Source organism: Hyaena hyaena, unplaced genomic scaffold, assembly GCF_003009895.1.
Source record: "Hyaena hyaena isolate Hyena2069 unplaced genomic scaffold, ASM300989v1 scaffold_52, whole genome shotgun sequence".
Lineage (NCBI taxonomy): Eukaryota > Metazoa > Chordata > Mammalia > Carnivora > Hyaenidae > Hyaena > Hyaena hyaena.
In genome coordinates this window covers 438,627-452,960 of record NW_024080684.1, presented here as the reverse complement: position 1 = coordinate 452,960, position 14,334 = coordinate 438,627, and the positions used below count along the sequence as shown (strand labels likewise).

Below are 14,334 nucleotides of genomic sequence, written 5' to 3'. Positions count from 1 at the left end.
CAGTATACAAAAGTGCTTTGTGTTTCCTGTTTATTTTCTTAACACAACAATATGCCGAATTAAATGCATATTGGGGCAGCTGGGTGGCTCAGTTGGTTGAACGTCTGACTTTGACTCGGGTCAGGATCTTGCAATTTTGTGGGATTGAGCCCTTCATGGATCGGGCTCTGTACTGATGGCTTGGAGCCTGGAGTCTGCTTTGGATTCTGTGTCTCCCTCGCTTTCTGCCCCTCCTCCATTCTTTCTCTCTCTGTCTCTCTCTCAAAAATAAACACATTTTTAAAAAGACCTACTAAGGGTCAAGATTTAAAATTAGTCATTTTATTACTTCAACAAAGACATTATGAAGTGGAAAGAGAAAAATCCTTTTCATATGTGGCAATGAGGAATAAAATGAGTAGGTCCAAATTGATGCCACTGCTTCGATTCATGCTGAGATGCCAGGAGTTTAATCCACCTACTATTACTAATACTTTGTGCCATCGGTGAAAATATCAGCTTTATCTCTACAGTAAAGGGTCCTGGGAACCTCTGTGGATTCACAGACTATCCTCTGAGTATCACCGTTATATACTGTCAGGCAATTTATGGAAATGTTTTGAGATTCCACCGTTTTGATAACTGAAAGGATATGTATTAAGTCTGATTACTGTAACATAAAAATTATGTCAATAAAAATAAAATTAAATTAAGATCTTAACACTTTACACAAATACTGTGATATACAAACCCACTCTACTAAAGCTGTATCATTGTTACACTGATCATTAAGTGAACAGGACCTTGTCTAAATATATTATGTATGCTCCTTTATTTTTCCCCAAACTTCTATCTTTCCATCTGTGTTAGCAAAGGAGGGTATAAAGGTTAGTCAAGAGTGAAATATGATCTGGAGGTGGCTATTCTGATTCTCAGAGAGTCCTCTTAAAATTGGCAAAGGTACAGATCTGAACTAGAAAGACACTCAAATATCACCGTCATGATACTAATAAAGTAATAGTTACTTTCTGAGAATATATTTTGTACCAGGCACTTTAATAAGCAACATATAGATTATGTCACTTAAACGCTACAGTAACTCTGTGAGGTGTATATTACAAAAGACAAAACTGAGGCCCAGATAATCAAAATTAAAGTAAGTTGTTCAGTCCTCATAGGTACAAAGTAATAGTTAGGATTTGAACATAGATATCTTCTTCCAAAACTTGGGTTTTGACCCATTATGTCTATCTGTATACCCTTCAGTATCATAATGAGTTATTGTTATGCTACCATGTTATCTTCCTGTTTACTCAAAAAGGTCCCTGGTGAAAACTGTTGTAACTAAGCCATAGTTCTCTTATTAAAGAGTTGTTTGGGATATCTGCCTCTCTACTCAGACATGCCCCACTAAAGAGTTCTGTGGTTTCTAATTTAACTTCAGAGTGTCCGGGGTATGTCTGGGGCCTTGAAGTGAGATCTTCAATGACATCATCACATTTCCCCTTGATAATGATAGGGTAGATTAAGTGGTATCCTTAGATGGCTCAACATTTTGTGCTCTAGGCCAGGGCTACTCATAGTATGATGCATGAATGGTTCCAGTCTGAACTCTCTGAAACAAAATACGTACAGAAGTCAAAAGTAAGAGTATGGAAATTTGAATATCTTTTGACATTACCACAACATCTGTGCACACATTTAATTGTTTTTCTTACAAAAGCACAGATTTTCAATGACTTGAAAACTTTTTAAATTAGTTCTTGACCATAGGGAGTTTAAGAAGCATTGTTTGAAACTGTATTATTAAATGATTAGAAGGGTACTTTTAATTCAACTCCCTGTTTTAAATTTTATTTTCTTTTTGCTTTCCAGCCCTTAACGTAAACATTTAAGTTTTTCAAACCCTTGTTCTTGATTATTCCATTTTGATTTGATAGCTCAGAAAACTTAGGACTAAGAATTCATTATTACTTTTTGAGTGTGCTTTGCAGTTTTTCTGCTCTAACCATGTATGCAGGTGATCCTATTATAATTGTTACATAATCAGCAAAATCTAAACTTCAAACTTTAATGTGAAAAATAAACAATTTGACACCAAATATGAAATCCAAGTTACATAGGTTGCTGTCAAAGTATTCAAATTAGATAATCAGAATTTACATTTGAAATTTGAACTGAGAGTTTTAGAAATTTGGTATAGGGGTCTCATAAAAATCATATGTTCATGGGGCGCTTAGGTGGTTCAGTCATTTGAGTATCCAACTTCAGCTTAGGTCATGCTCTCACAGCTTGTGGGTTTGGGCCCTTCATTAGGCTCTGTGCTGACAGCTCAGAGCCTGGAGCCTGCTTCGGATTCTGTGTCTCCCTCCTCTCTTCTTCTCTCTTGTTCACACTCTGTCTCTCTCAAAAATAAGTAAACTTAAAAAAGTGTTTTTAAAAATCATGTGTTGATTCAGTAAAAAGCTAAGCACTGGGTTAGAGTGGTAAAGATAAGGTATTTGTTAGCTTTCAAGAGCCAAGGTATAATTCTGCTCATCAAATATATAGCTGATTGTTTCCTCTGAAATAGAATACCATATCTCCATTTGAAAAAAGTTGGAGAAATTGAGAAGGTTAGTAATGTAAATCAGTTACATATGAGACAAGTTACAGCTTAAATTCCAATTGTAAAAATATATAGTAGTGAATAATACATTTGGCAGTACTAATTATATAGAAAGATTATCAGAATAGCACAACAGTTAAATTTCAAGCTTCCTTAGACACTGTTTATTACCAATTCTGGCCATGGGGTCCTACTACAGCATTTCTGGTTGTTAAGTCCTAGTACTGGTGACCAACCGAGCAGTAGATTTCGTAGTATTTAAATAATTTGTCAGTCACTTTTTGGTCTAGATTGGGCCTGAGAATTCAGAGGTAAGTTATACAGTCTGTGTCCTGAGGAGCTTAGATAAACATGACAATCCAGTGTGGGGAGTGCTGAAAGGAGATAGGTGCAGGACCCTTACTTAAGAACACTGGAAGGGCACCCAGCTCAATCAGGGTGACTGGATCGGGGAAGGTGTTTTTGAGGAGATAATGATTGGACTGAGTTTTAAAATTTTAAAGTCAACAGAAAATGAGGGGAAGTATATCTCAGTACATAAACGAGTGTAAATGCTATTGTAATAATTTCAGCTATAGGTTATTAGGGTCAAAACAGAAGTAATTATGGGGATGAATGGGAAGAGACAAGTTCTTAAGATCCTAATAGAGGAAGCAGGATATATTGTACAAGATTTGGTCATGTCATCTGTTACCACATATTGCTGCTTTACTCTGTTGTGGCCCCACTGGCCATTTAGTTCCTCAGATAAACCAAGGTCATTCCTGACCTGGGGTCTTTGCACTGGTTATTCCTGCTGCCTGGAATGTTTATCCCTTTCCCCCAACCCCAGGCTCTTTGAGTGGCTGGCTCTTCACTATTCTGGTCTCGCTCATCTGTCATTACTTTGGGGATCCTTTCTGACTACTCTTATAGTATCTGCTCTATCCCCTCCCTCCAGCCAGCCCACCATTTCACTTTGTTTTCTTTTCTTTAGAACACTTGCTCCAATGTGCTTGTTCATGTAGACTGGACTTGAGAGCACAGAAATACAGGTGCTCAAAAAAAAGAAAAAATCGAGGGAATGTTACGGAATTGAGATGAGTGTTTTAGATAGAAGTACCTCCTTTAAGTAAAGAATGTTTCATATGGAAACACAACTTGAGCCAAACCCCTTGTCAAGGTCAGCCTGGGGAGGTTAGTCAGAAGGATAAAGGAGTTAGAAGTTCTAGCCTCTTAGGAATTTCAATCAAAATTATAAAATGTCCTGATACCTTTCTAATGTGGATGTCTTCAGAAATGGTGGTCTTAAAAAGTACCCCACGTCACTGAAAGAAGTTCTATTCAAAATCAAATCTTAAAGTTATGAGATAAAAATTATATTGTTTCCAGGCCTTATTATAACATCAAAAAGCTAACCTTTTGTTTAAAAACAATAATATTCTCTACCTTCTATTACCTAGAAATAATCTAGATTTCTAGAAATTTTTATGTAATTCCAAATGCCAACAAGACTCTTTAATTTTTACTATCTAGTATTAAAATATTTAACCTTGTTTTATCATTGTATTTATGACTACTTTCTTATAAAATATTCATCCCATTAATATTTACTCTTCAAAGTTTGGTTCTTTATAAGGAAAGAAAAGGAAAAAAAATATAACCTCTTGGGGGTTCATAAGTCAGGTGATTCCTGCCTGGCAAACTTAGATGATTTTTTAAAAGCAGCATACAAAATAAAAAGGGAAAAATATGTATTTATATATTATTGTTTATTGTTAGATTTGGGAAACTTATTATAAAAAAAATAATACCTTAGTATGTCTTTGAAACTATGTCTTACCCATATTTTTTCTTATTCATATAGTTTTTTTCTTATTTTTTTCATTGTATATTTTTTCTCCTACATTTAGAAAAGAAGTTTAGGCAACTGACAAGGCCACTGAATACACACTTAGTTACTGTCTTTTGAGGATAAACCTACCTACTTGCCATGGTGTTATTTAATGCCATAGTAATGGTTTATCTAGTGAACTGGTGATTTATCTGTTTATTAGAGGGAAACGTGCCTGGTATTTCCATGGAAATTTTATTCTGTAATATAGCTGAGCATATCCCTTTCCCTGGTTCTTATATTGTTAATATTGGGTTTTTTTTTTTAAATATATTTACTTTCAGATTACACACTTGTGCTACTACTCTAACTAAATTTTAGTGGGGTTTATTCTTGTATTAGATAAAAATAAATATAATTTAGAAATTTTAATGTTTCTTTCCACATATCAAAAGAAGGAAAACTTTCACAGTGGATGGTGTTGTTCATTTTATGATAATAGTAACAATAACAGATAACTGTTACCAAAGGTGTAATGTGTTCCAGACATTGACCCTAGTGGTTTCTGTATATTCAATAATTGTGTTGAGGGTAGACACTCACCACTCTGTCTCCATTTTATAGATTCAAAAGCTAGGTGCAAAGAGGTTAAGCAGCTTATCCAACATTACACAGAAAGTAAAACCAGAGCTGAGATTTCATTTAAACTCAGGCAGCTTGTTCCAGAACTAGCACTTTTTTGTTTTAAGTAATAAAATAAAATTGCTTTAATCTTACTGTCTTATTGTTCACAGCCATATAACAACAAACAAGCTTCAAGTTAAATATAAGAAGTAGCACTTTTAACCACTACATATTATTATCTACTGTTTATACCAGATGTAAAGAGGAGGAATACAGATCTGCTGACCTTAAACATTCAGAAACTACCTAAACATAAATGAAGAGATTTAAGAAAATCTTGTATCAAACTTTTGAAATCCTCTGTTTAATGTACCATATATAACTTCCCACCTGTAAATGGTGAGACACATGCCAGGCCAAGAGCTATTTCCTTAGAATGCAAAGAACTCTTAGTGAACAATTAGAAAAGGATTACTTATCCAATGAAAACATGGACAAAAAACATGAGTGAGCAAGACAGAGATAAATACACACAGGTCAAAACATATGAAGAGATATTTTGTGCTTGGCATATTTAGGAGTTTTAAAAAGTGGGTCTAGATAAATCATGAAGTAATGGCTAATAGGGAGACAGAGTTGTAGAGCTGATTAGAAGTGGCAAGCTGGCAGCTGGGAGCCGTGTTTTGAGAGCATACTAGCCAAAATTCCAGAAGCGAGCCCGACAGAAGATGATTTTGAGTGACTGTTTTCTCAAGGGTGATTTATAGCTAGTATATTCCTGATACATCAATGAGAAATTAATTCATTACATACAGTGGGTGCCGTGGGCCGTTAACATTCTGTTTTGGACTTTCTGTTGAGAAGGCCTGGTTATTCGGATCGGAAATAAAGGCAGTACATCAAGACGCTTAACCAATAGAAACCCAGAGAGAATTTTTGACAATTAAATGAAGAGGATAAAGGAGAAAATTTAGGGATCAAAGGAAGGTATAAGAGGGTCGCATGTGGTCGATGTTCATTCTTATTCTAGGTTAATTTTTATGAATTTATCTGGGTCTTACCTAATGGAATTAAAAAACCCACCTGTTAGTATTCAATTAAATCACGCATAAAAATGTTAGAATTTAAGATTTTAATATGTTACTAAGTAAAAAATATATAACAGCAAGAAAATAGTCTTCATTATACTATTTATAATCCTGCCTATTTATTTTATTTCCAGGGAACCTTTTATTATTTTATCAGGTGGTTTGTCCTATGATACTGTAGGAAGAAGACCCTGCTTAACAGTTATGCATGGGAAAAGTACTGCTGTGCTGGAAATGGACTATTCAATTGTGGATTTTCTAACGCTATGTGAAACACCATACCCAAATGGTAATAAGCTTTGCATCTGTAAAACTTATTTCTCTGTAGATATCTGCTATTTAGAACAAAGACCTATTTTTTTTCTAAATAGTTTCCTTATCCTAGTATGCTTTCACTCTTCTGGGGGAGAGATTCTGTCTTCATAACTTTGTATGTTTTATTTCAGAAGTTAATTTTGTTTAATAAGCTTTATCTCTTTAGTATGACATAGTAGTAGCTAGTGCTATTGACGGCTAAACAGAACTGTCCACATTAAGCAACACTTTAAAATTCTGTAAAACACTAGTATATTAATCAAGGTTCTCCAGAGAAACAGAACCAATAGCGTGTAGGGAGAGGAGAAAGAGAGAAAGAATTAATTTATTTTAAGGAATTGATTCACACAGTTGTTGAGGCTGATAAATCAAATTCATCAAGCACGATGGCAGGCTGAAAATTTGGGAGTTGCTGTTGCTGTCTTGAGGCAGAATTGCTTCCTTTTTAGAAAGCCAGTCTTCTCTCTTCAGGCCTTCAGCTGATTGAATGAATCTCACCCACATTATACCTGATAATCTCCTTTACTCAGTGTCCCCTGATTTATATGTTTACCACATGTAAAAAATACCTTCTCAATATCTAATTTGGTGTTTAACCAAACAACTAGGCACCAAATCAAAGACTAGTGACACATAAAATTAACCATTACAATTAGCATGTATTCTTTCAAGAGGAATTTAAATCTGGATCTTTTTTTTTCTTCATTTGAAGCTGATTGAAATGTAAAGCTCTGGGGCACCTGGGTGGCTCAGTCATTTAAGCATCTGACTTTGGCTCAGGTCATGATTTCACGGTTTGTGGGTTCGAGCCCCGCGTAGGGCTCTGTGCTGTCAGCTAGCTCAGAGCCTGGAGTCTGTTTCAGATTCTGTGTCTCCCTCTCTCTCTGACCCTCCCTTGCTCATGCTGTCTCTCTCTCTCTCTCAATCTCTCTCTCTCTCTCTCTCTCAGAAATAAATAAAAAATTTTAAAAAGAAATGTAAAGCTGTAACTCATTCTATAATGAACAGGTGTGTACAAAATATCTAAGAAAGAGATTATAAGATGGTTGCAGTACTTTGCTGAGTTCCTATGAGAGCCAAGAATAAGAATTGTTCTTACGGATAATTCAGATTTAAATTTTGGGTTTGTTGCCCATGTCCTGCCTTGGATTTTGCAATACCATAGAAGTTACTGTGAACTTCCTGTTTTATTCATCTTTGCAAAATTGAAATAATTTTGTATGAGTTATATAGATTTATTTCATTTAAAACCAAGTAGTCTTAGATTACATGAAGTACAGATCAGAATGTTACATACTTGAGAGAATGGAACAAAAAGTTTAAAAAAAAGCAAATGTTCATTATCTAATTTGCTGTCTTATTCCATATTTGAAATTGCTGTGTATGCATTGTTTTCCTGTTCCAGATTTTCAGGAACCATATGCTGTGGTGGTTCTTCTGGAAAAGGATTTAGTACTTATAGACCTTGCACAGAATGGGTAAGAATAAAATTTGGTGAGAGATTATTTTAATATATGGTAGAAAAGACTCTTTCTGAAAGAATAGTGTGGCTATTTTTTTTTTTGAAAACTCTACATTTATATCCATAATGTTGGCCTTTTTTAGAGTTTCAGACACACATTTTTAATTACTTGCCAGATTTCTCTAGTGTGTTGCTCACACAGTATTTCCATTTTTAAGTCAAAATTTCTTGAATTTCTGAAATTTCATGATTCAGCCTACTAGTTGGATACCCTGAGGGCACACAAGATGAACAAGTGGGGAATTCATCCCATCACAGTTTACGTCCAGATAAGCCCTATGGTCTCCCCACTCACATGCACTCTCTGTGGCACTGTCATGAATACCGTTGGCAAGGTAATTTTACATGGAGCGCCTAGCTTGTCACTCTCCTCTTTTCAGGGTCCCATAGTCTACTGACTGAGCCAACTGGGTGCCCTGTTATTCTACTCTTTAAACCACTGTGGTCTCTACTGTTTTATTATTTGAAAGTACCTTCTTAGCTTGCTTCTCTGCACAGTAGGAATTTAGGATACCTTTCTGTCCTGATTTCTCACTACCTTCCTACCAAGTGCCTTATTCCCTAGAAAAACTGAACTGTGTGTTAAACAAACATCATACTTCAATGTCTTTTCATATATAGTTCCCAGCGGCTGCACACTCCACTTGTTTCACTGCCCTCAAAGCTCCATATAACTTTCAAAGTCAGCCCTCTTTTCCTCATTAAACTTCCTCCTCTAGGGGCACCTGTGTGGCTCAGTCTGACTTCGGCTCAGGTCATGATTTTGTGATTTGAGTGGGTTTGAGTCCCATGTTGAGCTCTGTGCCTGGAGCCTGCTTCGGGTTCTGTGTCTCCTTTTTTCTCCACCCTTCTCCTGCTTGTGCGCGCTCGCGCTCTCTCTCTCTCTCTCTCTTTCTCTCTCAAAAATAAACAAACATTTAAACTTTTTCTCCTCTTAACCAGATATATCATACCTGATATATAAATTGCCACCATAGCTACTTTGCAACTTTTTGTGGTATTTGCCATATTCTCCTTTTCCCAACATAGATGATAAATTCGTTGAATGCAAGAATATTGCATTATTTATTTGTATCTCTTGAGAGATAATCATTAAATATTTAATTGAGTTTACTCATTTAGAATTTCAGTATGTCTCAATTATGGGCAATTTGCCCCACCCCCACCTCCCAGAAGAGACTTGGCTGTGTCTGTGTACACATCTTTTATAATGATACTGTCATCTAGTGATGGACAGGGTTGCTGCTAAACATCCACAATGCATAGTCTCTTATAATAAAGAATTATCTGATACAAAATCTGAATAGTACCAGGATTGGGAAACCCGGAAGTATAAATCAACAGTATAATTTACCTTATTTTAAGGCACTACTAGATTCATATCAGCTTAGTATGTGCTACATGTAATAATCAATTGGTTTTTTTTTCTTTTTTTGAAACTTACAAGACCATAGTGGAAGAAAAGAATTTGAATACGGTATTCTAAAGAGCAGTCCTAGAATAACTTATTCTCTTTTGTATATATATTTTAATGCTTTTTTAAATTTACTTCCGAGAGAGAGAGACAGCATGAGCAGGGGAGGATCAGAGAGAGAAGGAAATACAGAATCTGAAACAGGCTCCAGGCTCTGCGCTGGCTGTCAGCACAGAGCCCGATGCGGGGCTCGAACCCACGAACCATGAGATCATGACCTGAGCCGAAGTCAGATGCTTAACCGACTGACCCACCAAGACGCCCCTAGAATAACTTATTCTTAATATGATTTTAGTTTTGGAGCCTAGAGTCTGCTTCAGATTCTGTGTCTCCCTCTCTCTCTCTCTGCCCCTTCCTCACTCATGCTCTCTCTGTGTCTGTCTCTCCCTCTCTCTCTCTCAAAAATAAATAAACATTAAAAAAATTTTTTTGAATATGATTTTTTTTCCTTTAGCTAAGTTTTCAAATAGTGAGACTTTTTGCCTGTGGTCTGTACCAATATATATTTAAGTTAAATAAAGACTGTCCAAATAACCTATAACTAGGCATTTTATTTAGTAAATATATCAGTTAAATGTATGGTAATAGTAGAAACATTGTGCCTGTGTTTTTAAAGGGATAAAAGTTACCTGTTTTTAAATTACTTTAAAAAAGTAATTTTTAAAAAATTAAAACATTTTTTAATTCATGTTTTTTGTTTGAATTTTTCTTCTGTGTTTTTATGTGTAGTCGAGGAAGGAGTAATGACAGTTCACTTCATTTTGAAATCTAGAAAGGACTTTTCTGAATGTATTCTTTTCTAATTTTTTAAATTATTGTCAGGGGTAGACTGATCAATACATGTAATTTTTGCAGATGAGCCACGCTGAACGTTTAAGACTTTTTAAGGCCAAATATTGGTTTTCCAGATACTTTTAAGTAATCATTCTCAAGGAATTCAAACCAGAAAAGAAATATCATTGTACCTTTAGTTAGGATTTTACTTTAAGATTTTTGAATGCATTTTTTGCTTTATTTAATGAAATAATTCCATATCTAGGAAACCTTTAAGGTAGACTTTTATTTAGATTATCACTAAAACAAGAGAGCATCTCTAGATTAAATATTGCACTAGGCATTACATTGATGGAGAAAAAAAGAGAACTGAAAACTTGTATTAGAATTGAAAATTTGTATTATTTGACATACAGATGAGGTACCTGTTGATTGAGAACTTTTCACCTTAGTGGTTAAGACCACAGTTTAAATTCGGCTTCTCCTTGCGAGTTGGCCTGCCTTTGACACACTCTCAGTTTTTGTTCCTCCATAAATTTTCTGCATCGTAAGTTTGGTGAGACAAGTAAAGAAGATAAATGTGTACATAAAGCACTTGGTCCGGTGTGTGCCCCATGGTATGTAGTTCCATGCTGCAGCTTGTCTCTTTACTAGTCTAACTGAGCAACTTGCATTATAAAAGATGTCACTTTTTACATATTTGCATAAATTAAATCTGTTAAATGTCTGTGATAGAATGTATGTAATTTCTAAAAATATGGAGAAGACCACTGTATCCCAAAAGTTAAAATATAAATTCAGATAATATGTTATATGGCCCTTCAGAGAATGTTATCTTTAATCAAATTTTAAAAATTGTTTTTATTCCAAAGCTGTAAATATTTTTTAAAAGTTTTCATTGTTGCATTAATTTATTAATAATATTTTTCTTTTCCTACTGTTAAAGATATCCTATATTTGAAAATCCCTACCCTTTGAGTATACACGAATCCCCTGTTACATGTTGCGAATATTTTGCTGATTGTCCTGTGGACCTTATTCCTGCACTTTATTCTGTTGGAGCTAGACAGAAACGTCAAGGTTACAGCAAAAAGGTATTGAACATGAGTTTTAGTATTTAATGTAACATTTCAGTATTTTACATTTATCACCTTGGAATATTTGATAACATGTATATGTTTTCTAGAGAAAACATATAGAAAATCCTTTTTGCGAGCAAAGAATGTTGTTTACTGTTGTCCTAGAATTATATATATGAAGATGTATGGTGTGCTTGAAAGTTGCTTTATACACTAATCTTTTCTTATAGGAATGGCCCATTAACGGAGGTAATTGGGGCTTGGGTGTTCAAAGTTACCCAGAAATAATTATTACAGGGTAAGTAAAAGCTTGTTTTCACCAAGTCAATAATAGCTAAAGATAATGACGACATGAACACTAATTAATTGGGCAGGTAGTGCTTTCCTTTATGGTGAATCGTATTAAAAAATGTTGTTGTCTAGAACATGCCAGCTCACCCTAAATTTTACCTTTCTTCATTTGGTGGCTAACTTTTCAAATAACAGTATACTTCAAAGAAAGAAAAAATGTATTTTTTTTTTCTTTTTATCATTACAATTTTAACTGATTTGCTTTTCATAGGCATGCTGATGGATCAGTTAAGTTCTGGGATGCTTCTGCAAGTACGTATTTTGAATATCATTTGCTATGTGTTTGTTATATAATCAATGCTTTTATACAACCTGTTTTACAATAATTGTGTTGTCAACATTTAATTTAAAATTTGGAAACTATCATTTTAGTAACTGATTTATCAAGTATATGAGTTTAGAATTTTTAATAGAGATAAGATATTTTTAAGAATATTAACTAGTCAGTCAAGAATAATCCTCAGCAGAAGTAATCAGATCCTTTCTTCAAAATGTCTTCAAACCTTCTTTTTTTAAGTAAAAAATTGGAAAAATGAGAATGTTCAAATCAACAGAAATTTGTAGAATAATGCCTGACTCTAGGTTAACAATAATTTGTGTTCTCTTTGTGGGATATATATGATGGTTACACAATAGCAAAAAAGGAAAGAATGCTTTGAGTCATCAATGTTACAAAATATACATAGCAAGCAGTGAGACTCCAGTTAAGTCAGGATATTTTGTGTTTCATTGTATAGAAATATGAGATGTATTAGCACTGTTAGTAGTGAAAATATGTAGAAAATCATTTTAGAAAGCAACAATGTTCTGTATTTTCATTATATTTATACATTTTTCTTTCTTCAAAATCTTCTTGTCACTCATTTTTTTCAGGTTATCTAAATTCATCATCATGATGAGTTTTTTTTGTTTTTGTATTTTTAATGAATCCAGGTACACCTTTCTTTTGGTCAGCAGGTATAGTGAATGCATTATCTAAAAGTGTAATAGAGAAATGTAGACCTGGGAATAAAACTATGGTTCAAATAAATATTGGCTATTTTCCTTAGATAACATGACTGATTAAATATTACTTTATATTTACTTTTTTTATATTAAAATGTCTAACATGTATTACCTTTTTTTTTAGTAACTCTACAAGTATTATATAAACTAAAGACATCTAAAGTATTTGAAAAGTCAAGAAGTAAAGATGACAGGCCAAACACAGACATTGTAGATGAAGATCCGTATGCCATTCAGATCATCTCCTGGTGTCCAGAAAGTAGGATGCTGTGCATAGCCGGAGTTTCAGCTCATGTCATTATTTACAGATTCAGCAAACAAGAAGTGATCACAGAAGTAATTCCGGTAACAGTCTTAATTATTTTCAGTGTCAGATGTCTAACATTTTAAATTTTTTGCATTATTTAGGAGATTATTTGCTGTTGGTTTTGTCTAGAATTTTTAAAAGCACTTAAGTGCTTATGTTGCCATCTGTCTTTTGTGGAAAATAGTGTATTTTTATCTGTAATTTTTTAGTGAGTATTTAAACCCTTATGTATATTATGTTTCATTTAAGGAAAATTAATATGAATATGAGCAAACTTTAATTTGGTATTAAGAGGCATACTGTGAATTCTAAAATCCTTGTGTGTGTGTGTTTATGCACACACACACACAATCATTTTTAAAAAGTTGAGTCAGAAACTTTTTCTTTGCTAAATTTTTACCTTTTTAAAAAATGTTTCCACTAAAGTATATGTGGGTATGTGTGTAAACTGTAGTAAAATGAATAATTATTAGTAATAGGTGAACTCTCTTTCTCTTATAACAGATGCTTGAAGTCCGATTGTTGTATGAGATAAGTGATGTGGAATCCCCGGAGGGCGAACAGGCACCACCTTTGCCAACACCCGTGGGGGGCACTGCTCCTCAGCCCATCCCCCCTCAGTCTCACCCTTCTACCAGTAGCAGTTCGTCTGATGGACTGCGTGATAATGTCCCTTGTTTAAAGTAAGTTATAAAAAAAAATACAGATGTTTTGGAAACTTTTTAATTTACATAAATTATAAGCATTACTAAAATAATATTTTCCTGTGATAGAGAAAAATGACCTAAGAACATTTCTTTCATTGTTTTGCTGTGGCTAATCCGACTTCTTTTTTTGTGACAACAAGAGAAGTATGATTGAATTCTCTGATTTTGTCTTTAAACTGCTAAAATTTGATCCCTAAACAATACTGGTAGGACAGGTTGGATCTTTCCTGTATCTGTAGCTCAGTCTTCCAAATCCATGGATGTTTTTGAGTTTGGATTCATATGTGGATCAATTATATATTTAGAGTGCTTTCACTACTCTGAAAATTCTGGTTTTTTGATCTTTAGAGATTCAGGTTTTTTGTAATCATTTTCTTGTCTTTCTGAATCTTCTCCAACACAGCAGTATCATTATTTAAATGCCTTTATTGTAGCCTTCCAGATTGGAATACATTTTGCTTTTATCTAGGAATAAATTAAGTAAAACATTCCTTTCTTTTTTTTTCTATCTAATTTATATTACTGAGTTGTTAACTTTTTTATAGGGTATGGGCCTTAAATATGGCAAAGAAATAAAACAATGAAAGAGTTAAGACCACTGAAAAATTTTTTGAAGACTATGATAAATTACATTTACAGAGAAGTCAGGGTAATGACTGTGATTGTGGAAAATGTCAAAAAAAATTTA

General features: G+C 34.1%; 1 protein-coding gene across 3 annotated transcripts in view; it reads left to right on the top strand.

The window, feature by feature from the left end:
• STXBP5 (syntaxin binding protein 5) overlaps nt 1–14,334 on the top strand; it is a 160,739-nt gene that overhangs the window by 85,507 nt on the left and 60,898 nt on the right. For all 3 annotated transcript variants that reach the window (XM_039230882.1, XM_039230881.1, XM_039230883.1), the window contains exons 10-16: nt 6,247–6,401; nt 7,833–7,905; nt 11,144–11,291; nt 11,507–11,574; nt 11,839–11,879; nt 12,757–12,977; nt 13,444–13,622. In XM_039230882.1, coding sequence (XP_039086813.1) covers nt 6,247–6,401; nt 7,833–7,905; nt 11,144–11,291; nt 11,507–11,574; nt 11,839–11,879; nt 12,757–12,977; nt 13,444–13,622 — 885 coding nt within the window. The remainder of the gene's footprint in view (nt 1–6,246; nt 6,402–7,832; nt 7,906–11,143; nt 11,292–11,506; nt 11,575–11,838; nt 11,880–12,756; nt 12,978–13,443; nt 13,623–14,334) is intronic.